Source organism: Leguminivora glycinivorella, chromosome 1, assembly GCF_023078275.1.
Source record: "Leguminivora glycinivorella isolate SPB_JAAS2020 chromosome 1, LegGlyc_1.1, whole genome shotgun sequence".
NCBI classification, from domain to species: Eukaryota; Metazoa; Arthropoda; class Insecta; order Lepidoptera; family Tortricidae; genus Leguminivora; species Leguminivora glycinivorella.
In genome coordinates, this window is record NC_062971.1 from 23093638 (window position 1) to 23118725 (window position 25088).

Here is a 25088-nt window from a genome sequence, read left to right on the forward strand (position 1 = left end):
AATATTATCAAAAAACGATCTTAGTAAACCCTTTTTCATTTTTAAATACCTATCCAACAATATATCACACGTTGGGGTTGGAATTAAAAAAAATCTCAGCCCCCACCCTAATAAAACATTTTTTATTTTTGCACTTTGTTGGCGTGATTGATATACATATTGGTACCAAATTTCAGCTTTCTAGTGCTTACGGTTACTGAGATTATCCGCGGACGGACGGACTAGGGTTGTAAATAGAAAAAAAACCAAATGTTTTTTTTTCAGAATTATGAAAAAAAACATGAAAAAAAACCGAGCACCTTGGTTTTTTTTCTAAATATGGTTTTTTTTTCAGATAAACAAATAATACGACAATAACGGTTTTTCGTGAGTTGTAACGTGTTTCAATAACAATAACGTACATTTTAATTCAGTATACAAACGTTTATTGGGGAATCCCCGATGCGGCGTGTAGCGTGGAGAGGCGGTGGTGTTGCCAACAGTAAATAGTGATAACTACAAACTACAGATTTCGTAAATGTTACTTTTATAAGACCAGAAATTAAAGTTATTTGATTAAATTCGTTTAATAATTAACATTAAGTCTAAAAAACCGTATAAAAGTATTAACTACTTTGCAAATTTTGAGATTTCGTACTTTAGAAAAAAAACATACTCCAGAAAAAAAACTGTTTTTTTTCACGGTTTTTTTTCATGTTTTTTTTCAAGCCAGAAAAAAAACCGTTTTTTTACAACCCTAGGACGGACGGACGGACGGACGGACAGACAGACATGGCGAAACTATAAGGGTTCCTAGTTGACTACGGAACCCTAAAAATTGTCATTATGTAAAATCTCGGAAACTACGAAACCCTACATTGACGCGCTCTTGGTCGATTTTTCGTCTTAATGCTATGTAAGAGATAATAAAAAATTACACCTCCCAATTTATAATAAGTTTTTTTGCAAAAAAAATATTTTCACCACACCAACTGGTAAAGGCATTCTTTGCTATTCGAAAACAGATAGCAAAATTGCATTTTATCCACAAGGGGGCAAAGTAATTTCATGCAAATTTTAACCCGATGTCTTAATATGTCTGCTAGATTTTACCCTATAAATGATGATTTTGAATCAAAAATATTGAATAAATTGATGAATTTGATTTGTTTTGATGTTTTATAGTCAGTATTTTGTTCGTGTTGGTGTGGTGAAAAATTTTGTGTTTCACTCGGTGGCAAAGTTTGTTTAACCTTCGTGCCTTGATACCCTCGCAACGCTCAAGATTCCACTTTTTGAACCACTCGCTACGCTCGCGGTTCAATATTGGAATCTTTCGCTTGCTCAGGTATCAATATTGGCACGTGCGGTTAAACAACTACTTTGCCCCCTTGTAAAACAAATAACTATTATTGCTCTCCGAGACATTTTTAAAAACCCCTGACTCAATGGGTATACGACGTTTCATAACAGAGTTCCTATGATCACCTTTCTGCTCCATCATCAGATTAGCTCCATGATACCATAATATTGCATTGTCACTTGATTTACATAGGTGTGCAAAATTTCAGCTCAATTGGAAACCGGAAAGTGGGTCAAATTTAGCTTCTACGTTTTGACTCAAACTAACATACCTATTACCTACTAACAAGGCAAGTTGAATAAAAGCTTGTATAAAGGCTCGTTTTCGTGAACTGTCAAATCACCTCATACAATTTACGGCTGTAAGGCAACCAGGTAGGGTTTATTATTGCACTTTAATTACATATTAATGATTTCTAGCCCGTAAGATATATATTTGCTTTAACAATGGATAGATATTTATGCGGGTGAAAGTGTAATTTAGGTTTTTATAAAGAATCAAATATTTTTAAGCGACCCGATCAGATATGTATGCGGATAAGGACCCTCCCACATCTACCGTCTTGCGATCGTAGCGTCGGGCCAACTGTATGGTTAAGCCGCGCTGACGCGGCGTCTTTTTCCATACAGTTGGCCCGACGCTATACGCTCGCGAGACGCTAGAAAGAGAGACGATGTTTTTGCCGGTCACGGAGCATCACAAATTTTTGCCGGGAACATGTCGTCATATACTTATGTTATGGCCCACTATAGAAAATCAGATATTTTTGCACGGCTGTTCATAGTCATTTATGCTGGTCACCTCACCAGCTGGTGTTCCATGAATATTTGGTTTAGTTGAGTGGAGAAGTGCCATTCAAAACAAGCGCTTTGTAAACAACGATGTATTTAGGTGATTTATAATTATTATTGTTTTCAACTTACGGTTACGTGTTCGCGGTATGCACAGAGTAAATCTTTAATGAAATTGAGTCATTTTTTTTATATACACAATTAAATTTGAACCAGAATCACTATACCTATACCCGCTCGCATTCCCCTTTTTTCTATTCTAAGTAAGAATCGATTAATACGTATCTGAATATGTATGAATAAATTAAATTGTAATTGTTTACATACAACCTGTGAAGTTTGGTTGACAAAATTTGACGTAGGTACTGTCATATATATTTTTAAAATGACGTACTGTTAATACCAGCGTAATGAAAATGTATTCCAATGAGTAAAACAAAACATTAAACTTTTTTCAATTTAACCGAACTAGAATGAAATCATTTATACTCATTCGGTTGTGTTCGTTATTTTCTTTGATAATGTGATATATTTTTATTTATTTTTTATGCACAAGCCATGCACCTTTAAATTTTAAATGAGATTGGATCTCCACCTGACATATTTGATTTACCCTATTTATTTTGAGCACAGTTTTACACTGGTATGGTTTTTCGTGTACGTACACTATTTTCTGTCAAAATATTTGTCAAATTTAATTGTCAACGCGGAGCGACCGGCGACACGTCTGCCTCCGACGAGCCGCTCACGGCATCTAATCGAAAGGAGAATTCTGACAGCAATGGCGAATGTATGGAAATTTTACGATAGTTTAAATTTAAGGTAAAATTTCTTTGTTGCCTTTGAGAGGAAAAATATAAAAAACCTCAAAACTTCTAGTCCATTTATCTGGCTTTTAGAATCACTTAATGTTATAACTAAAGTATTGAATTTTTTTAACAAAGTTTACTAAACGGCGACATACGTTTTTCTCATTTTAGGTCAACTTTGCGTGGGTTTATTTATTATACCTTTAATAATTAGAGATTCTGAATAGTCAAAAGTTGTAGACACACTCTTTAAGATAATAACTCCATTTATTTTATTTCATTTCATTTAGAAATGTGAGCAGCATTTGTTAAACGCCGAATGCACTTTTCGAGGATTTCGTACGACCCCCTCTTAATATGGAAATAGCAAAAGAAGTGACACGCTCGGCAAACATGACGTCGGATCGTAATCCAAGATAGATCCAAGGTTCTACAAGCCTATATTAGTGTTGCGAGTCTCCATGGACAACGGTGTTCACTTACCATCAGGTGATCTGTCTGATCGTTGGTCTCTTCTCATATACCCATCTTATAACCTAACCACAAAATTAAAATTTTGAAAAAATCCCCGACATAGAGGACCGATTTTCATGAAACATGACTAAGAATACTCCCGAATAACTCAGCTTTCAAACAAAAAAAAAACTAAATCTGAATCGGTTCATCCGTTCGGGAGCTACGGTGCCATAGACAGACAAACAGACAGACAGACAAGTCAAACTTATAACCGTAGTTTTTGCGTCGGGGGTTAAAAAATGGTACATGTGCTAACGACCCAATTCGAACATGTAAGATATCTGCTTCAAATATTAGCTCTAGATACGATATGGATTGGATATATCAGTATCAGAAATGACGTGTTTAGGGTTCCGTACGTCTGTCTGTTTGTCTGTCAAGACTGTCAAGAGCCTTTGGCCGGTTTTTTTATTTATTTAAAGAAGCGGTTTTGTTTTTGACATACCTTTATATCTCATCTATAAATACTTATCTAGAGTGAATATTCGATGTAACTATATTAAATTTAAAATCGAGCTGTTACTTAACTATACATATTTAAGTTCACAGTGTATGAGGCTGGCTAAGTTTACTTAGCAGCGTAATGATGGATAATTTGGTAGTGTAGTCATTAGAGAGCGGATTTCAGGTAGCAGTAGAGTTTTTAAATATTTTATTTATTTAAGTTATTCTTCTTATATTTTCTTCGGCGCATTGCACAGTAAAAACTTATATTACGACTCAAAGAATATATACATAAATGAAAATAATGCGCTTCCTGTATACACATAAAATACTTTTCTTTGAAAGCACTTTGTTGCAAAAATAACATTAATTTAATCTAATTATTCAGCGAAGTTTGCGGTGTGCGATGTAATAATAATAGATTGTAAGACCTTATTATAAACCACATGACATGTATTTAAAACATTGCACTAGTCATATCCATAATAATATTTAAATAGCTAGCTAAGTACTTGGAATCCGCTCCCTGGTAATCATTAAAAAAATCTATCAGATGACTGTGTGACTTGTGTGGGAGTATAAATTAGCTTTAAAAACAGGTAACAATATCTGCATAGTATTTACTTCTACCAAGACAGTAGGAAAGTGTTATTACTAAAAGGGTCTAGCAGGCTAACCTAAGAAGATTGCCCCCCGCAGGGGATTTGGTTGTAATTTGAGGTGCAGTAGTGGCAGGCCCTAAGAACACTATATAAGTATATATGCGTAATATCAGCCCTCGAACTTCTTTTGTTTTAGACTTATTTACGAAAATGTCAAAAAATCATGGTAATTTTTAAACTAAAATATTAGCTAAACCAAGTAAGCGAGAGTAACCAAATAAATTCAGAATTGAAGAGCATGAAATGGGATTCATAATGCATATTTTTAAAGGACATTCATGTCTTTGAACTTGGATAAAAAAAAATAGGTTTTTTTTTTCGCTTATGTTTTTTTCCACTTCTCGCGGAGGCACAACTACCAAAAAAATTACTTAATAAGCCACAACTGACAACTACGTATACATTTAAAAAGATTTTGAAAAATCATGGTGCGTCATGTCAAAAAAAAACATTTCACATAATTAGTTCATTACTTACCCTTTCTTTCCTACACAACCAAGTACCACATTATGGTTCTATGCTATGATCTATTAAAAATATGTGAAATATGGGTCGCAAGTCAAGCATTACATACTCCTCATTTACTAAGCGTCATACTTAATGGCTCTATAGGTAAGTATGTAGCTGCTTATACGCTTGTAAATTAGCTGTTGTGTAATTCAATTATGATAAATGAATTATTCTCGCCGCGTAAAGTCTAATAATTTCGCCTTTATCTTCAGCACACGATCGTGATATGAGTTCAACTGTAGATAAACTAGTATAGCAGCTCTTTGTACAAGTTATGAATATTTATTTTAGAACGAGACTATGTTAGTTAATTCTGTTTATATCTTCTTTATTTAATTGTTGAGTCTTACCTCTGTTGAAAATACCTTGTCGGGCCGTATAGTTAAGGTTTTCAAACGAAATGTTAAGCGAAGAGTCTTCCGTCAGAGACGTGGAAGTGGTCTGCAAGGATATAGATTCACACGCCATGATGCAGGATTATGTTCACAAAATAAGCACAGAACTACACATTAGTTTCCATAGTTTAAACACAAAGAATCATGATCGATGTAAACAAAGGACACGAGGCTGCGCCAGCTGCGCGCATGACGCCCAGGCGATACGAGGAGGGTCGCAACACTAGCGCGCGCGCGCAACACAAGCCAGCGATATCGGTCGTTCCCCCACTACGCTAGCAATACCAACTGATACCGACTCCATAGATGTATCGAACAATCGTCCATACGAGAGACATATGTCCATAGTCAACCTGGTTAGCTCATAGGTCTTGGCTTGCTCGTAGGGGTTCCTGCTGGTAAGCTGGTATAGGAACACATGACTGATTGTAAATTGGATGTTGACAAAACACACCACACACCAAGAAAAGGAGATCTCCAGGAGAATCCAGCTCGGTTGGGCGGCATTCAATAAACTTGCGGACATCCTCAAACCCGCTGACATTCCACAGTGCTTGAAAACTCGCCTCTTTAATCAATGTGTCCTGCCCACTATGGCCTACGGTGCCGAGACTGCCGAGACATGGACGCTCAATAAGAAGGCTGTGCATATGATACGAGTAGCACAGAGAGCCATGGAGCGCGCCATGCTCGGTTTTAAGATGCAAGATCGAGTAAAGAATACCGAGATCCGTCGTCGCACTAAGGTGCAAGACGTAGGTTTCGTTATTACCAAACTAAAATGGAGTTGGGCGGGACATGTTGCTAGGCAGAGTGATGGCAGGTGGACCAAAATGTTAACGGAATGGTGGCCGCTAACAAATGTAAGAAGTGCCTGGCATCCGTTGGCTCGTTGGGTCGACGACATCCGAAAAACTGCGGGTCACAACTGGATGAGATTAGCCCAGGACCGGGAGAAGTGACGTACTAGAAGAGAGGCCTATGCTGAGCAGTGGGCGATAAAGGGCTGATATGATGATGATGATGATGAAATTGGATACCTTACTCGGTAACTTAAGCCTATTTATGTACCCAATAAAAAGTATTGCATAGGTATATTTAAGAGGAAAAGGGACGGCTGCATCTCCATACAAACGTACAGTATACAAGGAATCATAACAAGCGATTCGCGATGTAGCGGTTACGAAAAAAACATTTTTTTTTACTTTCTAAAAGCCTGATGTCATAGGTAGGTACTTATAAGTAAATCCTCATATCATCGAGTAGTATGAATCATTATTTGTTTAAGAGCAACTTTTCTTGGCAAGTGTGCATATTTTTAGTTTATAATTAAAAACTATAGGTAAGTACCCGAAAAGTACCTATGGACTTTTCAGATGACTTCTTCTCCTTGAGTTAGTTATTTACTATGTAAGGCTTCGTAGCGCCTATTATATCACTGCGACCATTCCGTTGCCAAGTTGATGGTTCGTCGACAACGCCAAGGCATTCACAGACGCCTTTACGCTGAAGGCCTTGATGAGAGTCTTGGGAATTCGTTCCCGATGGCGAAGGCTGTATAAATATGAAATAATTACTTAAATTTCTAAATTTATTAAAGATATTAGGTATGTGGTTTAGCAGGACAGGATTTACTGTCTCAAAATTTTGTTTGACGTGCAGGTACATATTTACTACTGGCTGACCTTTTCGTGAATGTATTTGGGTGATTCAACTTTTCTTTGCCAGCAAAATTGCGCATACTTCGACTACATGTGGTCAGAAAATTTAATTTGGATTTAGTGTAATTATTTTATACTTATTATATTAAAGACAGATATACATCATGTTTTTATAAGATTTTCTATTTTATAACTTTATTTCGAGCAGTGACCCAGCGGACATAGCTGATCCTCTCTTCCACTGGGTCACATATGTTTTTTTTTTCAAATTATTCCCTAATCTGGTATGTAAAATGTATCTTTAGTCACGATGGCCAGGTTAAAACTCACAAAAGTAGAGCTAATAATAAGTACGGGCAATTCTTGCAAAATGCAAGAAAAGTTGATTCACCCATTTCGAAAAAGTCATCGTGGATATCGTTTTTTAGGTACTTGAGGGCACCAAATTAAAAAATAAACCGTTTCTGAATTCAACATTACTAATCAATATGCAGGTTTGAATATTTTTTGAAATGGATAAGTAGATAGGTTAAAACAAGGAAGGTACGATATAAAATATTAAATAAAAACAAACACACACTTCATTATTTATTTTACTTAAGTATAGTATTCGAGTTCAATACAACACAATAATTTAACAAACAATAAACTCTACCATTATTTTGGATAAGAGTTGATAAAAATACCTTACAGATTAACTTGAGACTCATTATACATTTTTAATGGTCAAAACCATCATTACGCATGTTAATTTGTGGCGTTCCAGGACTTAAGGGTGCTTTTGCTTCATATCCATGTAAGAATTTCATATGAAAACGTGCTTATTTCATTTGAGCATAATGAATCTTCTACATATTTTTATTATTATATAACATTTATTATCAGGGCCCGTAACTTTCATGCCGATGACATAAATTTGACGTCACGCTGCATATAGGATGATTCAAGAGTTTTATTTAATAATTAATCATTATTCATAAATCATTTTAATCATGACTTCAAAACTAATCTATTCATGTGTGAAATAATTAATACCTACTTGATACTTGAAAAGTAGATTAAATTATGTTTATTTTTTATACATAAATTTTATTAAACAGTTTTGTTACCATATTTCAATAAATTATAAAAACAAAATAAATTGTTTCCTTTTCGTTTCACGTATCGAGTAGGTATTAATTATTCCACGTATGAATAGCTTACTTTTGAAGTCATTTGTAATCGATTAAATTTATTAATGAATAATGATTAATTATTACAAGAGAACTATTTGAATCACCTATATGTAGCTTGACGTCAAATTGATCTCATCGGCATGAAAGTTACGGGCCCTGTTTATTATACTCTTATTTTAATATAGACACATTTGTACAATTTTGTATTGTAATGTTTTTTGTCCCAGTTACAATATGATTAGGTTTACGGCTGAATGTAGGTACAAACGTATTTCTTAGCGGTACAAATTTAATATATTTATGCGGGATATTTAATTAAGAAACATTAATAAAATATTGAACAAAATTTTTTGGGTAAAACTATAAGTATTTCAAAAATTATTAGAATAATGTAGCCTCAACTCTTGACTTGATATCTTGGCAATTTTTCGCCCCATGGCATGGGTAAATTGATAAAAACATACCTAGAAAACAGGCTGATTTAAAACTGTTTACAAATTTTCAAATATCGACACTCATCGGTACCATAAACATTAAACAAACATTACGGTAATAGGTAAAACAATCACAATGAAATCAAGTTAACAATAAGGATGTTTGTTAAAGATTAAATTAATACTTGTCATTAATCTAATTACCATAAATATACATTAAATAGTGTAAAGCTTATGTATACTAGCACCTATCACCACTCTAAGCATGGATCATGTAAAGTGTAACTACACAAGTAAAAACATTGCAGATCATTAGTTACAGATTTTAAAACGTCATGGTTTTAATTTCAGATCTAAATAGGCAAGCTGATTGAGCAAATTTTTAATAAGTATTACAAACACATATTTGTTTTGTCACGAACCTCTTCGCCTGTAGTGACAACAACATAACGTCCTCAATATCACCATCATTAAACAACATATTTTTGGAAACCGTAAAGGAACCTTCATAAATAAGAAGACTCCCTTCAAAAAAGATTTAAAGACATATTTATTTACTTATCTAGTTGATTATTACATATATACCTACACATACACTGGATAACGTTTAGAAAATATTAAAGCGAAGCCAATCAATTAGTAAAACGGGATTATGAAAATTTTACGATAAACAGTCTTGCCTCAAGGGTAAATTCATTTTTTTTGTTGTCTATATGAACAGACAAGATTTCGTTCATATTCATAGGTGTTTTAAGAGTCATTGAAAGATATATCTATCTTTCAATGACTCTGATTGATGATTTCGAAAATCAGAAAAAATATCGAGATGGCAGGTGTGACATGTGACAATGATAATTTTATAACCATTTCTGGGTCAATAAGTACGATTAGTATGTACGTTGACGGACTTTAATTTTAATTGTTGATCCGCTTCTAGCTCATTTTATACTGGACATCTCATAGTTAAGCGTAGTTAAGCTATGACGTTCCAGTATAAAATGGAGGTGGATCAACAATTAAAGTCCGTGAATGTACTCAGCGTGAATATTTTCTTTTAGGCCGAGCAACGTACGAAATGCCACTGTTAAGTGTTGGGAGTAAAATTGACACTGTGGTGAAACAGGCCACTGACAGTTTTCGAGATTTGTAATAACTAGAATTCTCCTTAAAGCCACTATCAGTAGCATTATGAACAATGTAAACAAACCTTGTATTTAAATTTTCATTATATTTCATCAAATACTGGCTAAATCCATGGGTTTTAAATCAATTCTTGAATCATCCTTGTCTTTATCGCATATTGTTGCAAATAGGTATGTTTTTTGTGAATATTACTCTACTGACAGATATTCAAATTTAAATTCTATTTATAATATATGTGCGGTAAAAATTAACCACTAAAACATTAAAATAGAACTAGAATATGAATATCTCATGAATGGTTTGTTTACAATGTTGCAATTTTTATTGACTTACAAAATCACAATTACTTATCAGCACCAGTTGAAATGTTTCACCTCTTGTTGAGCCTGTACCACAAGGCTATGCAGGTGAGTGTGTGCATGACGACCGTCATGCCGAGGATGAAGGTCATGTTGTCGGTCACGTCGATGTGGCTCATGTCCATCTCCTTGAGAAACTTGCTTGGCGTTCGGTAGTGACAGTATTCTGGAATCAACGAATGTTATCAGTATGGAAGTTTTCGTATAAGAGCATATAATGTAAAAGTATTATTGTCTTAGTTTAAAATTTACTTATTTTACTTTTTTTTGTAATCAATAAAAGTCAATTAAACTTATAAGTCAGCAGTAGAAAAAGGTGTGCTACAGTCGGATTAATAGATAATGTATCTAGTATTATCCTATTACGAATTTTATTCTGCCTCTAAATAATTATGTAATGCAAAATTCAATGTTCAAGTATATTCCATATATATCAATTGAATATCAATTGAAAAAGCGCTTGATGATGGTAATTTTACCTTTAGAACAATATATGTTGGTTCTGTTGAAGCCGTACACAGAATGCACGGCCACATGGAACCCGGCCCTGAAGTATGATATGTAGTGCAGCCACCGGAAACCCAGGGGCGTATCCGCCAGGGACAAGCAGAAACCGAACACAGAGAACAGGCACGCTAATATGGGGCCGATAAACACTGCGATCTGAAAATTACAGAAAGATATAAGACTACGAGTACATTTATCAAACAGACGTCTGTGAGCGATTCTGTTTTTTTAATTATACGAATAAGTAATTCACATCTCCAACAGTATACGAACTAGGAGACGATTTTTAAATCTCGACCATTCATTTTCTTTAATTTCGTTCAATAATATCTCCTCTACTGACGATTTATATTCTACTAGCAGAATCGAAAACGAGTAGTCATTACATTACCACTAGATTTATAATGACTAGCCGTCCTTTTTCAAAAATAGCATTTCGTCGTTTTCCACACTTTCGAACGGCGAATTCGTGCGTTCGAAATTCAAACATCGGTGCGATCATTGGGAACACCGGTCCTGCCGGAAGTGTGATATTTTTCCGTTTTTCCAATCATGACACAAAAGTATTTATTTTTTAAGATGTCTTTACACATTCTATTTAGATATTTAGACATTATTGCTATTTCAATTTGAAACACCAAGAGCAAATTGTAATAAATACCTTAGTAGGGGTCGTTGACCCGATGAAATACCCCCATGACTGTGCGCAAAGGGAGGTCGTGACTATAGTAGCCAAGAACAGCGTCGCTCGCGTCGGCTCCAAGGGGTTGTCTGTTAGCCAGTACGATAACACCACATATGACACGCAAGAGATCATCTGCGAATAAAATAAGTAGGCGTTAAATACAATTTGTATTTGTTAGATATATCTGATATTGCTAAATTATTTGCTTGCTTTGATTCATAATGCGTTCTGAAACGTGTTTGTTAACCCCCTTTCATTCATAAAAAGTTAGGGGCCTGAATTTGTTTCTATCCCTTTCTTTTGTAAGTTAATATGATAGATAAAGACAAAAGAAGATTATTAGCTAACTAAAGCTTGTGCGTTTATCAATAAGGCCGTTAAACTTCGTGGATGAGTAAAATTTCTTTCTTTTGGGTTATTGGACAGTAGACCCACGTATCGTTTATTCAATAAGATAATGACTATTGCTATAACTTATGCAATGAGATAATCTATATCTAGGTGTATGATGCTCTCCATCAAACAACAAGTAAAAACCCACCTGAAATGGTAGCTCCACTGCCAGAATAGAGACGACATAGGGCCCTAAGTTGTACCACCTATTATAATGTTCTCCTTTTAGTATATTCATCTCCAGGTTAACTGTAACAAAACATAAGTAATTTTAGTAAGGGCCACTTGCACCAACAAAAATTGAGAGTTAACCCGAGGGTTAACCCACCATTTTATATGGAATTTGACAGTTGACAGCCCACTAACCCTGAGTTAAGTGGTTGGTGCAAGTGGACCTAAGACACATAACTGAGCAGTCATTTCTTACAGGTACAATCTACCATCGTTTTTCGCAGAATAACAGACAGTTTTACGTCTACCCGTGCTTTGGCTAACATGCTGGATGCAATGTACAAACGTAATAGCGCTCTGAAATAGCGTATTGTAGCCCTGACCACTCGTTTAATTTAGAGTTCACCCACAGTGCAGCTGAAATAACGTTATACAAATTAAATAGCTTAGGCGAAGTTAACCTCCCCTGCAGTACCCCGCACTCGAGCGTATAAGGAGAAGACAATCCATTTGCCACTTTAAAACAATGAATTGGATACCGTACCAAAATGTCCATATAGGCCTTGTTAACTGGAAATCCCGCCACTGTCCAGATTCAATTTATTCCACAGAATGTACGACACCAAGTCAAATGCACTCGCAACAGTCGCAGCAATTTTGCTAGTCCGTCATTTCCACTTTCGCATATTTAAAGGAAGTTCTCTAAAACGTACCTGCCTAATTAAGTAAAAATAAAAACGTGACGTCACTCCTCAGTATTTCATAGTAAATCCATATTAGCAAATCGTTTTGACAGTTCTTAAAAAGAAGCTGATTTGACTAGTAGGAAACTAGCCTATTGTACACGACCATAATACGATTTAGGCACTTTCTTTGTTATCGGTACCTATTCCAAGCAAACCGATATTGTTAGCTCATATAACCTTTACCTGTGCCTATATGTATAAGTATAAGTCTTCAATAATAATGACCAATTGTTTATCAGGCAACAAGGCATAGTCACCGTTTATGGTGTCTAAAGAGTCAAGTTATAAGTATTTACACGTTTCCGACAGGGCTGTGAATCCACGATAGCATTTTACGATAAATAACTGATAAATACATTGTTGTACTGCAGCTGTGGCCTATAATGTCCTTGGCAGTTAACGTATTTGATATTAAAGTTATTCCTAATCTTTAAAATAAGATACGGCCCGTGATTATATTATAGCGTATATTAGATAGTAGGCGATTAAATAAAATCAAGGGTAAATTACCTCAGATGTTATAAGAATTAAGTAGGTAGGTAAGTTTAGGCTCAGTCCACTAAAAACGGTCTCATGTTGTACCTATCTACAGAGGGTGGACTCTTATACAATGTAAATTCAAAACATAACTTGCCATGTACGCACGTACTAGAGCTCCTGGTCGTGACCGTGTTTCGTGTACCCGTAGCCGAATCTCCGTTGCCGTGTTACTCGGCAACGGAGATCCGCTCCGTTTGCTCCGTGTGATTCGGCTACGTGTAATTAAGATACGTAGCTACGTGTACACGGAGATACGTATCTTATTTATACGTAGATCGGATCCAGTCGTGACCGTGACGTTTAGTGTAGATTTTATGCGTGTCACTAAGACCCCGAATGTAATGCAAGGGGCGAGTTTTTAATTTCAGTTTCCATATTTTTGCATTTTAAATAAAGTTTTAAGAGTGATCAAAAATAATAAGATGCAAATATTATGTTGGAGGCAAAAATAATAGACCAGTACAAATTGTAAAAGATGTGTATCAAAAGAATTCGCGTATAATCAACATATAAAAAAATAGGTAAAATTCTAATTTTCATTCACATGACACAGACTATAATTAATCAACTTTTTTTAAATAATCTAACATGTACAGTCAGCGTCTTATAGTTGGTAGTATCCGAAGTAGTCAAATAGTTTGTTATTTTTGCTTTCACTTAACTTCACAAACAATAGGAACACATGGTACTTAACAGGTAAATCCCAAAGCCTTGAAGGTAATTATTATCAATGGCCCGCAAACTATTGTTTGTTATCTTTATCTGCACGTGCAACTATTTCTTAGTATTTTCACCGACGAAAGACGGTTGTCCAGCCAGTAATAATATTTATGAACAACGGTGTATATTATTATTTCACTTAAAATACTTTTAAATTGTTGCATTGGTCTACCTGTAGCATTTCTTACTAGGGAGTAAATATTAATAAGAGATATTAATATATTTATTTGGATGGACTTTCATATTCATCGACATCCCCAAGTAGGTACCCAGTAGGTACCTACCTGAGGTGCGATTTTTGATTCTCATCGGGTGGCTTATTTCGTACTAAATAGTCATCGGCTGCATACAAAACAAGGCACCGGTGAGATTCAAAAATCCCACCAATACCACCTCTGGTTTTTTTTTACAAACTCATAATGTCTGGTTATCAGAGAACAGAATAATACCAATATGTAATTAAAACCGAAATAAATTACACATATGAAAGAAAAAGTGACCAAGTCCTCTGGTGTCTGGTGATTTATATACATAGTAGTGTGACTACTTTAAGACAGCACAAGTTGAAATATTTTCAATAGATTATAATTTAACTTGTGTTTATTAGAATATGTAATTACTTAAAAAAACATCTGGAATCAAATCAATGCAAAGACCACGAGTATAACACATAATGCGAAGGGTCCGTTCGACACTTACAAGCTCTCTTTCAACAACCGAGCGGAGAGGAGCCGAAGCCGAGATTCGCGGGAACGTAGCCGAATCCAGAAACGGATACGTATCTTTGACGTGACCGTGTAGTACGGGATCTTAGCACCGCCGGTGCTAAGGCTACGTAGCTACGGTTCCGCGTGTAACACGTATATCACAAGCCCTAGCACGTACCTACTCGTAGTTTCCAAGTACAGATCTTGCCTTTGGCATTGTAGGCAAGGGTTAACAGAAGTCACTAAAGCCACAGATACCTTCCCGGTGCAGACCATCTGTAGCATAGATCCGTACAAGTACGGACACAGTACGGAGACATTGTTGCTAAGCGGGGAGTTTGCCTCGCTACCCACGCTGCCAAGGTATGTGTAGATAAGGGTCAACACAAGTCTTTCGTCATCATCATATCAGCCCTTTATTGCCCACTGCTGAGCATACGCCTCTCTTTCAGTACGCCACTTGTCCCGGTCCTGAGCTAATCTCATCCACTTGTGATCCGCAATTTTCCGGATGTCGTCCACCCAATGAGCTAACGGATGCCAAGCGCTTCTTACATCTGTGAGCGGCCACCATTCTGTTAACATTTTAGTCCAGTAAGACTTACATGATAACGCCACGGACATCTTTCCAGTGTAGACCACCAGCAGCATGGATCCGTACAGATATACATAGTTGCCGAGCACGGAGCTAGCCTCGCTGCCCACGCCGTGGTATAGGTAGCCGAAGATCAGCGCGATTATCACGTGACACGCCACTCGGAGCATGAAGTGAGACTGTTTAAAAATAATTTCTGCTTAACAAATGTTAACAACATTTTTAATCACATATATTGGGTAAAAGATGGACACAGGAAAAAAATGAAGAGTTTATTTTTGAAATTGTAGTATTAATAAAAGCGGTGGTAGGGTAACGTATAAAGAAGTGAATTTACTTAATACTTATTAAGTAAATGAAGAATACGGGAGTATGTTTAAGGTATTAAACTTACATAATTCCGAGTAGTGATTAAATAGTTCCTGTACAGTAAGATCCACGTTTGGCGTAGAAGGCCAGATTGTCTGTACATCGTCTTCTTGTGAATCTGCTGATGTTTGGTACTTCCCAAAACGGATTTGAATCTGAGCTCCGAACTTATATCTGAAAATGTACTTATTATATAGGAGTTATCTGGAAAACAATTAAATTTCTTTAGGTCGCCATATGAACTGTTCAAATATGAACTTAAAAAGAATGCCCACATATTTTTGTCGTCGAACTACTTATCGCTGGTTACAGAATTGTTGCTAATGTATTTGTTATAGGCATTCCTTAATTTTTTTTGACAAGCTTCTAAAGGCTATAAGATTAATGTGAAAAATTCCGTCTTAGACACTATTTCGTACATATTATTATAAAATCCCGCGTGATTTTGACTACTGAAGCTAAAATCAATCGCTGCTTTGTCGAAGAATTTATCAAATGTGTGCGTAATAAGTTCGGGGGACGGAATAATCCTGTATGAAGAAACTTGCAACATTGACCTTACCCATAATATCTATTCATAAAACGTTGTAAGCATCAATTGCTTCTTTTATATTCCCTTTCTGACAGATAGATAATTCAACATTACAAATGAAGATAAAAGTAGCTAATTTAGGTTTGTAGCGCATATAATATGTATCACACCATGTATATTAGTATGTATATGTCACCGTAAACTTGTAAAAACCGTTAGTTTATAATTTCACTAGCAAGATTATGAACTAACGAAATATTGTGAACCGTAACGTACAGTTCACAATTTGACGGATTATTTTTACGTTAGATTATACGTTACATCTGTTATTGCAGTGTCTATTGGTGTCAGTCACTCTATGGCCACAGAACAATCTACTAGAAAACCGACCAATCAGAGCGCTAGCTTCGTCCGACGCCATGACAGTTTACAATTTGACGGTTTCGCTTCGTTAGATTATAATCTAACGTAAAAATAATCCGTCAAATTGTGAACTGTACGTTACGCTTCACAATATTTCGTTAGTTCATAATCTCGCTAGTGAAATTATAAACTAACGGTTTTTACAATTTTACGGTGACATATACATATTTGTAGCCTTAGCCTACCTAATGGACTAGGTAAGGCGGGTATCGTGGGCACGTAGCTGGCGGCGGCGTCCGCGTTGGCGTCCGGCTTGTACTGCAGCAGCGTCTTGGCCGTGCTCACGAGGTCCACGTCATACTCCCCCGAGGCCACCTCCATCACTGGAACAAGACAGGGAAGGATAAGAGAAGGGAAAGGAACTTTCACATATTATTACTTCTACGTTTCGAAGACGACATTGTATTAGGTATTTGTGGGCCTGTACTTTTAGGTATTTAAAATAACGTTAACAAATAATTTGTACATTTTCGGGTAGTTACAAAATTCTTCGGTTAACCAACCATATAGAAAAATTAAGCGGATGTGCCACTGAGCAACTTGTCTTTAACTTTCTTATTTGGTCGTCTAATGTTTTAATTTTACCCTCAACAGGCATAAGGAGCGTTTTGAGGGTAGATTTTGTTTACACTTTTTTAAATGCCTAAAGATACAGACTATAGTTAAGTAATTTGAAATAAAGTTGACTATCAATATTTACCTGTAATTAGAAGCTTACGTACTCGTATTTACTATAGGTAGTACCTATACTTATTTGGAATTAAGCTTCGTTTGACGAAATAATTTATTTATTCCCTTATTATTTTAGGTTTAGTTAACAATCATTTAATCATGCTTCATTTGTTATAATTTAACGTAAAATAATTTTTTTTTCGTGAAATAATAATAGCATCCACGACGTAAACAAAGACATCACAACGAAACGAGGCTGGATTGTCAAAATGACTGTGTCAGCCCAGATTCCTCTCTGCCAGTATACCTATATTGCGTTGCGTCTAAGCGATTTAACAAGATGTTCATCAATCGGGTTTAATACAGAACTCAATCAGCCATTTACCTAATTAGCCTATGTCTATGCTGGCATCCATTAAGTTGGGCAATTTACCGTTATTGCATGGAATATTTATTTCATTTGGTTCTTTTATTTGTTAACGTTACCCCTTTTAAAGCCCGCATCCTTTAATTAATCTGTCTGACGTCGTAAAAGCAATTCTCACTCGGACTAAACGATCTCTACTTATGAAGGAGCCCATTAAATTAACCAGACTGCAGTTGTCCTTTCATGTAATTTCAGATATTAAGTGTATCAGCTTAATACAAATCTACTATCAATATTTGATTTATTGGGTTGAAGATCTCCGAGTACATTGTTTCTTATAGGATACTGTAGAATGCGCGTGACTTGGAAACTTAACTCGGAATAGTCGGAATAAAGGAAACGGAGTAAATCTCGATAGAACAAGAGTAGGTTACGCGGAACTATGACGCGATGCGCTTTTAATGAGGCTTCCTCGCTGTTAAACAAGCTCATCAAGGTACCTACTTAAGGTAGTTCAGGCCCCGTAGCCGCAAAAATGTAGTCTGGCTCTGTCGCGCCAATATGCAAGAGCGATAGAGATAGATAGCTACGAAAGAGATATTATCGTGAGCGTTTGCGCATTCGGCTACGCACACTGGTATGGTAAGGCACTATTTTTAATACTACTTATACTTGCTCGAAAGTGGTGTTTTGCGTTGTGATAAAATAACGTGTACTTCTTACTTGTTATCGAAAATCTCGGGGGTTCCACTTCTTAAATAGGTACATCTTAGGAATTCAAAGATTAATTCTAGCAATGGAAATGTTATATTCAGTAAAAAAGTACTTATTTTGTTTATTTACTTTTATGCAACAGGCGTTTAAAGGAGGTCAAAAAAGACGAGTGGCGTGGGTAACAATTTGAGGCGAAGCCGAAAATTATTATAAGGACGCCACGAGTATTTTTTGACTCAGTTAAACATCGTTGCATACAATACTTTTTCTACGACCATGCAGTTAGTTTTCTTGAATAACTTTCGTGAAATTCACACTGTTTCCTGTATTTTGACGCAAAGGTTTGCACTGTCAGCTCAGCTGCCCAAAGCGTTTCCGCGCACGCGCGCAGTATCGTTATAACAATGCGTTATCATGGTTACAGAGCCAAACAATGCGTTTTCAGTTTTTTCGATACTGCGCGCATGCGCGGAAAGCCGGCGGACGCTGGTTTTGAGGAATAGACTTTTATGTAGGATTTTAAAGATTTATGCACGGCCCTGTTAATGACGAATTGTTCGGGACTAGAAAAAATACTATATTGGGATTACCAATATTTATTGACACTTTCGTTGTCGTTAACCGAAAAAAAAACAAGCGTTTAAATTTTCATTCGAAATCGAATTTTATCAAGATATTTGTTTTATTGTGATTTTCTCGCGAATGTTAAATGAAACTCCGTTTATAGCCTGTGTGCAATATCGTGACTATAACATATTGACATACTTACTTACTTACAATTGTAATAAAACGCACACGCAACGTTTCTCATGCTATTTAAAAGAGAGTAATGAAAAACGATAGAGTATGATAAACCGATACAACACCTGACAATATAGTTACCTATTTTGAATCATATTGTGACGAGGCAGGACTGTGGTGGATCTTGCGCTGTTTGTATTCACTTGATATGTTTATGTAAGATTGCATCAACTGCGTTTGATTCGTTACATTGTAATCACAGGAAGTTTTTACACATATTAAGATACAAGATAAAATCATGACTAAATATACATAATTATGTATGTGATGTATAGATATATGATAGTAAATTACGTATTAGAAATGTGTACACAAAGTATTTTTCATTTGTTAAAAATATGTTTGACTGGTGCTGTATTCAACTCAACAATAATCAACACGTCATCTTTTTCTTAGAAACGGATCCCTGAATATTTCTCGAAAATGCCTGATGCCAAAAAGCTTCAGGTAGGTACTTACAGAAGTCAGCGGGATTATGGTAAGGTGGGCAATGCAGGCCCGCGCTCGCAAGTGCCGGCAGTAGCGCAGCCCGTGGGCCTTTGTACAGAGTCCGGCCGTCCACCAGACAGTATAAGGAGTCTATCTTCTCAAACAGCAGCGCTGAAGGCTGGTGAATGGTGGCTATCAGTGTACGGCCTCCACGGGCTAGGTTGCTCAGCAGTGAGATGAGTGACGCTGATGCTGAAGAGTCCAAGCCCCTGAAAGTTACAAGTTACATTTTAATGGCAAATCAACAAATCTGCCCTTGATACTTGGTATCGTAGCCGTTAATTTATTCTTAGCAAATTACGTATAACTTAATAATTGCAGCGCTTAACATAATTCTATGCAATTATTCCATTAAGATTATTTAACAGGTGCCATAAATGCTGCGGGTCGGATTTTACAACTTGAAGATATTTGAAGTCAAGTATAGAATTATTAGTAAGGGTTAAACACAATTAACTAACATTATTTTGCCTTCCGATATTTCAATTATTTAATATACTTAGAATAATTTAATCAATTTAACTACTTTAGTTTAATATTTTGTGACAATGATTTAAGAAAAAAAAAGTGGCTGGTGGCATATCGGTAAGAGCGTCCGACTTTTAATCCGGAGGTCGTGGGGTCGAACCCCGTCTCGTACCAATGAGTTTTTCGGAACATATGTGCGAAATGTCATTTGATATTTGTCAGTTCGCTTTTCGGTGAAGGAAAACATCGTGAGGAAACCGGACTATTTTCAATACGGCCTTTACCCTTTGGGTTGGCAGGTCAGATGGCAGGCTTTCGTAAAGCTAGTGTCTACGCCAAACCTTGGGTTTAGTTGCCAAAAACGACCCCAGGCTCTCACGAGCCATGGCGAATGCCGGGATAACGCAAGAATGATGATAATAAGAAAAGGTTGACTTACGTAGTAGGCTCGTCTAGGAACAGTAAAGATGGGTCTGAGAGGAGTTCTAAGGCGACTCCGAGCCGTCTTCTCTGCCCCCCAGAGAGGTCTCTGCAAAGGGTCTGAGCCGCTCCACTGAGCCCGAGTAATGAAAGAATTTCATATACCTGAAATATAAGAAAATTATAATTATTATAACCGATACAATTGAAGCTGTATTGTAGGTATTGATGCAATGTCATAGGTAAGTACAACAAAAGTAAACATACACTCGCTGTAGAACATACTCAGTGAACTTTTAAAATATGAAACATTTTAATACAGTGTTGCAGTTCAGTTTAGCGTACCTATTCATTTCTAATTGGTATAGATAGAAGAATGGTTGAGCGCCTCGCTTTCTCCAATGCAGCTGTGTGTTTACACGCTCGTTAGCTTTAATGGCGGGTCGTCTATGTGGGACGTGTATGTTTGATTGAGCTTTCCCGTTACCTTCATATGCACATGCAAATAAAGTTATGGTTTCTAGTGTGGGTAAATTAGATTATGGATTGATTCGACCCAGTTAGAGGTCATACGTTTAAAATTAGCTCTCAATTAGATTAAGGCTGATTTAGCTCGAATATGTCAATATCAAGAGTGAAGATTAGTATTAAGGTATTTTACTTTTAATACCTACTTTTCACCCATATTGAGTCTAGAGAAAAAAAATTGACGTAGGTACTCGTATATTTACTTTGCATAATAAATGAAAGCTGAGAGATCGTACTGGTACGTACGGCACGGTATCGTACGTCCGATTTCCCCCGAAAACAGAAGGTCCTTTTCAAATCTCACGGGCTGTACAGTCAGCATCAATACTAGCGGATGAAACAACGTACCAAAAGTATCTGAGATATTGAATAACTTATCTAATAGGATAAATCTACAGGGTGTAAACCTAATACGGGCGAACCTCTTAACGGTGGTGAGTATAGGACATAAAAAATGGAATTAGATAACTTTTACTTAAAATTGAATTTTTTTTTATCCATACAAATTAATTCGGCCCGCAACGTAATGCAAACACTCTCGCGTTAAACGCTCGTTGACAGTTGTTATTGATTGTCATCGCATCCACGTTTACAGTACATTGCTGCTGGAATTTTTTTCAAAAATTAATTATTGGCTGAAAATTAAGAGTAACTCAAAAACACCTCTTAATTACATACATACATACATACATACAATCACGCCTGTTTCCCAGAGGGGTAGGCAGAGATCACGGATTTCCATTTACTACGATCCTGACAAACCACTTTCGCTTCAAACACTTTCATAACGTTTCTCATACACGCTCGTCGGTTTCGAGTACTTCTGACCTGGCCTTTTTGCAATATTTCCCCGATTTGATCAAGAAAAGTTCGCCTAGGTCTTCCACTACCAACTGACCCTTCCACTCCTTTTTCATATACTTTCTTCGTTAATCTCCTCTCATCCATCCTCTCTACATGCCCAAACCACCTTAACATACCCATCTCAATCTTTGTCACCACATCTACATCCACTCCACACTTCTCTCTTATCACGCTATTTCTGATCCTATCACTCAACTTTACACCAGCCATGCTTCTTAACGCTCTCATTTCCACGGCATTCACTTGACTTTGAAGTCTTTTCTCCCACACCCAACTTTCACTACCATACATAAGTGTAGGCACCAAAACTCCTCTATGCACTGCCAGACGTGCTTTTTGTGACACTTTCTGGCTGCCCATAAAAGCGTTTAGTGCTCCATTCACTCTATTCCCAGCATTCACTCTCCTTTCAATATCTTTTCCATGTTTACCGTCCCTTGTAAACAACGTTCCCAAATACACAAACTCTTTCACTTGTTCCAAACTTTCATTATCGATCTCAATTTCGCAATCTGTCATAATCTCATCTCTTTCAAATACCATTACTTTCGTCTTACTGACATTCATTCTCATTCCTTTCCTCTCGAAGGATGCATGCACTCTTGTTACCATCAGTTGTAACTCCTCGGCCGACGACGCAAGTAATACTAGGTCATCGGCATATAGGAGACATTTGACCAGTAACCCTTCCATTCTCAACCCACACTCATAATCTTTCAGATCTTGCAAACAACTATCCATGAATAAATTAAACAGCCACGGCGACGCTACACATCCCTGTCTAACACCCTTTTCGATGCTAAACCACTCAGTGTATGACCCGTTTATTCTCACGCAAGCACTGGAATCCTCATAAAGAGATTTCAGTGCTTGAACGAGTTGACTGCCTACTCCATACATGGACACTACCGACCACAATTCATTCCTCATCACTCTATCATACGCCTTTTCCAAGTCCACGAAAGCGCAATAGACCTTTTGACCTTTGGCCAAAAACTTTTCGGCTATGCATCGTAAGGAAAAGACTTGATCCGAACATCCCATACCCTTTCTAAATCCCGCCTGTGCATCCCACACTTTCTCGTCGGTTACTCTCACTACTCTCTCAATCAACACTTTCGCATACAGTTTTCCGACGATGCTGAGTAAGCTAATGCCCCTGTAGTTTTTGCAGTCCAGTCGTGAGCCTTTTCCCTTGTAAAGAGGAACGATGACGGCCTTGCACCAGTCCTTAGGTACCCGGCCGGTACTGAAGCACAAATTGAAAAGGCGATACAACTGACTCGCTACAATGCCCTGTCCAGCCTTCAGCATCTCGGCGGAGACCTTGTCATATCCTGCAGCCTTACCTGATTTCATACCTTTCAATGCTTTCACAATCTCATCCATACTAATTTCATCCATTGATAAGTTTCCATTCAAACCTGAGGTTAGCATATTTGCTTCCTCCCTTTCAAACAGGCTTTCAAAATACTCCTGCCATCTCTTTAGAATACATTCTTCCCCATTCAGCAAACTTCCATTCGAATCTTTCACCGATTTTAGCTCAGAGTCTGAACTCTTAACTCTGGCTAGGCGAACGGATTTCCAGAAGAACTTTATGTTCGTCTGAAAATCTTGCGACAATCTTTCACCCATTTGATCATTAAGTTCATCTTTCTTTCTTTTAACTAATTCTTTCACACGCACTTTCATACTTCTATAGTTATCCTTCGCTACATTCACCTCATCAAAAGAGGCTTTATGGGCTCTTTGATTAGCTCGTGCTGCTAACCAATCCCGCCATAGCTTCTTCTTCTCACATACCGCCTCTTGCACTTCCTTATCGAACCACACATTCTTCACCTTTCCTCCTTTGTTCCTTTTACTCACACCACACACTACCCTAGCCACACTTACAACTTTATTTTTAAAGTTGCTCCATAATTCATCAATCTCATCTATATCATCCAAACTTTCAAACTCATTCTTCAATTTACTGACGTACTCTTCACTTGCGCTTTCTTCTTGCAAACATTCCACTTTTATTCGGTCTAAAACGCTAGGGGCCGCACGAGGTCGTGATCGCAACCCTTTGAACAGACCACTTATTCGGCACATTACCAGGAAGTGGTCAGTATGGATACCTGACCCACGATACACCCTAGCGTCCAGAACATTCTTCTTCATTCTATCATCCACGATTATAAAATCTATCATACTTTTCCTCACGTTCTCTGCCTCTCGAGTGTACAAATGTATCCATTTGTGAGCAAACATTGTGTTTGCCACACAAAGGTTCCACTCGAGGCAAATCTCTAACAAGTTCCTTCCATTCTCATTCACTCTATCGTCGCCATGCATACCTAGAACCCTTTCACACCCAACTCTCTTGACTCCTACCCAACTATTAAAATCACCTAACATTATTATCCTTTCATTATCCTTGCACACTCTTAAAACGTCTCTCACTTCGTCCCAAAACATTCGCCTTTCATCCTGTGTATGCTGGGAGTTTCCCGCTCCCTGATCTACAGGAGCGTAAACCCCGAGCACAAATATCCTTATCATGCCCACTTTCATTCTAATCCATATCAACCTGGGACTTACGCACTCAAATTCATTTGCACATTCAGCCATCCTAGCGGAGAGTATGACACCGACTCCCTTACTGGCTCGATCTGAGCTTGGCACCACCAGTACGCCGTGTAAGCCCCATGTGTGGTGGTGTCACATCCCTTCCGCTTTGTCTCATTCACACAAAGGACATCGATCCTTCTTTCTTCCATCATCTGCAAAACCTCATTACATTTCTCATTCATTCCTCCTCCAACATTCAATGTAGCAAAACGGCTCTCCGTGAGCCGCTTCTCGCCCTCGTAAGAAACGAGACGTGATGGGTGGCGTACCGCATCGCCGCCATGCGGATGATTATTGTTTTTCAAAATCTCCATTGCGTTCCCACGAGTAGTAGGGATAACAAGTCCACCCCAGCAGAGCCCTATATTAAGGTAAGGCGGGTATACCTAGTGTCCTGTGACCGCCAACACAGACACCCTCCGTTATAAACCAGACTCCCTCTGGCCACGCATCCCTCGGCACGGGTCGGTTTACACCTTGGATTGGGGGTTTTATTTCAGAGTTTTCCTTCTCCTAG

The 25088-nt window shown here is 37.2% G+C and overlaps 2 protein-coding genes across 3 annotated transcripts in view; both read right to left on the reverse strand.

Moving 5' to 3' along the window:
* The window catches only part of LOC125233353 (ATP-binding cassette subfamily G member 4-like), a 62545-nt gene extending 56844 nt beyond the window's left edge, over positions 1-5701 (reverse strand). For both annotated transcript variants that reach the window (XM_048139350.1, XM_048139340.1), the window contains exon 1: positions 5425-5701. In XM_048139350.1, coding sequence (XP_047995307.1) covers positions 5425-5542 — 118 coding nt within the window. In that variant the 5' untranslated portion in view covers positions 5543-5701. The remainder of the gene's footprint in view (positions 1-5424) is intronic.
* Positions 5702-8265: 2564 nt separating this feature from the next.
* Positions 8266-25088, reverse strand: part of LOC125233346 (ATP-binding cassette sub-family G member 1-like) — a 59845-nt gene continuing 43022 nt past the window's right edge. Inside the window, exons 5-13 of the mRNA XM_048139330.1 lie at positions 20580-20725; positions 19643-19881; positions 16815-16952; positions 15700-15848; positions 15316-15484; positions 11975-12075; positions 11410-11565; positions 10721-10904; positions 8266-10407 (exon numbers count right to left, since the gene is read on the reverse strand). Of these exons, the coding sequence (XP_047995287.1) occupies positions 10253-10407; positions 10721-10904; positions 11410-11565; positions 11975-12075; positions 15316-15484; positions 15700-15848; positions 16815-16952; positions 19643-19881; positions 20580-20725 (1437 nt within the window). The 3' untranslated portion in view covers positions 8266-10252. The remainder of the gene's footprint in view (positions 10408-10720; positions 10905-11409; positions 11566-11974; positions 12076-15315; positions 15485-15699; positions 15849-16814; positions 16953-19642; positions 19882-20579; positions 20726-25088) is intronic.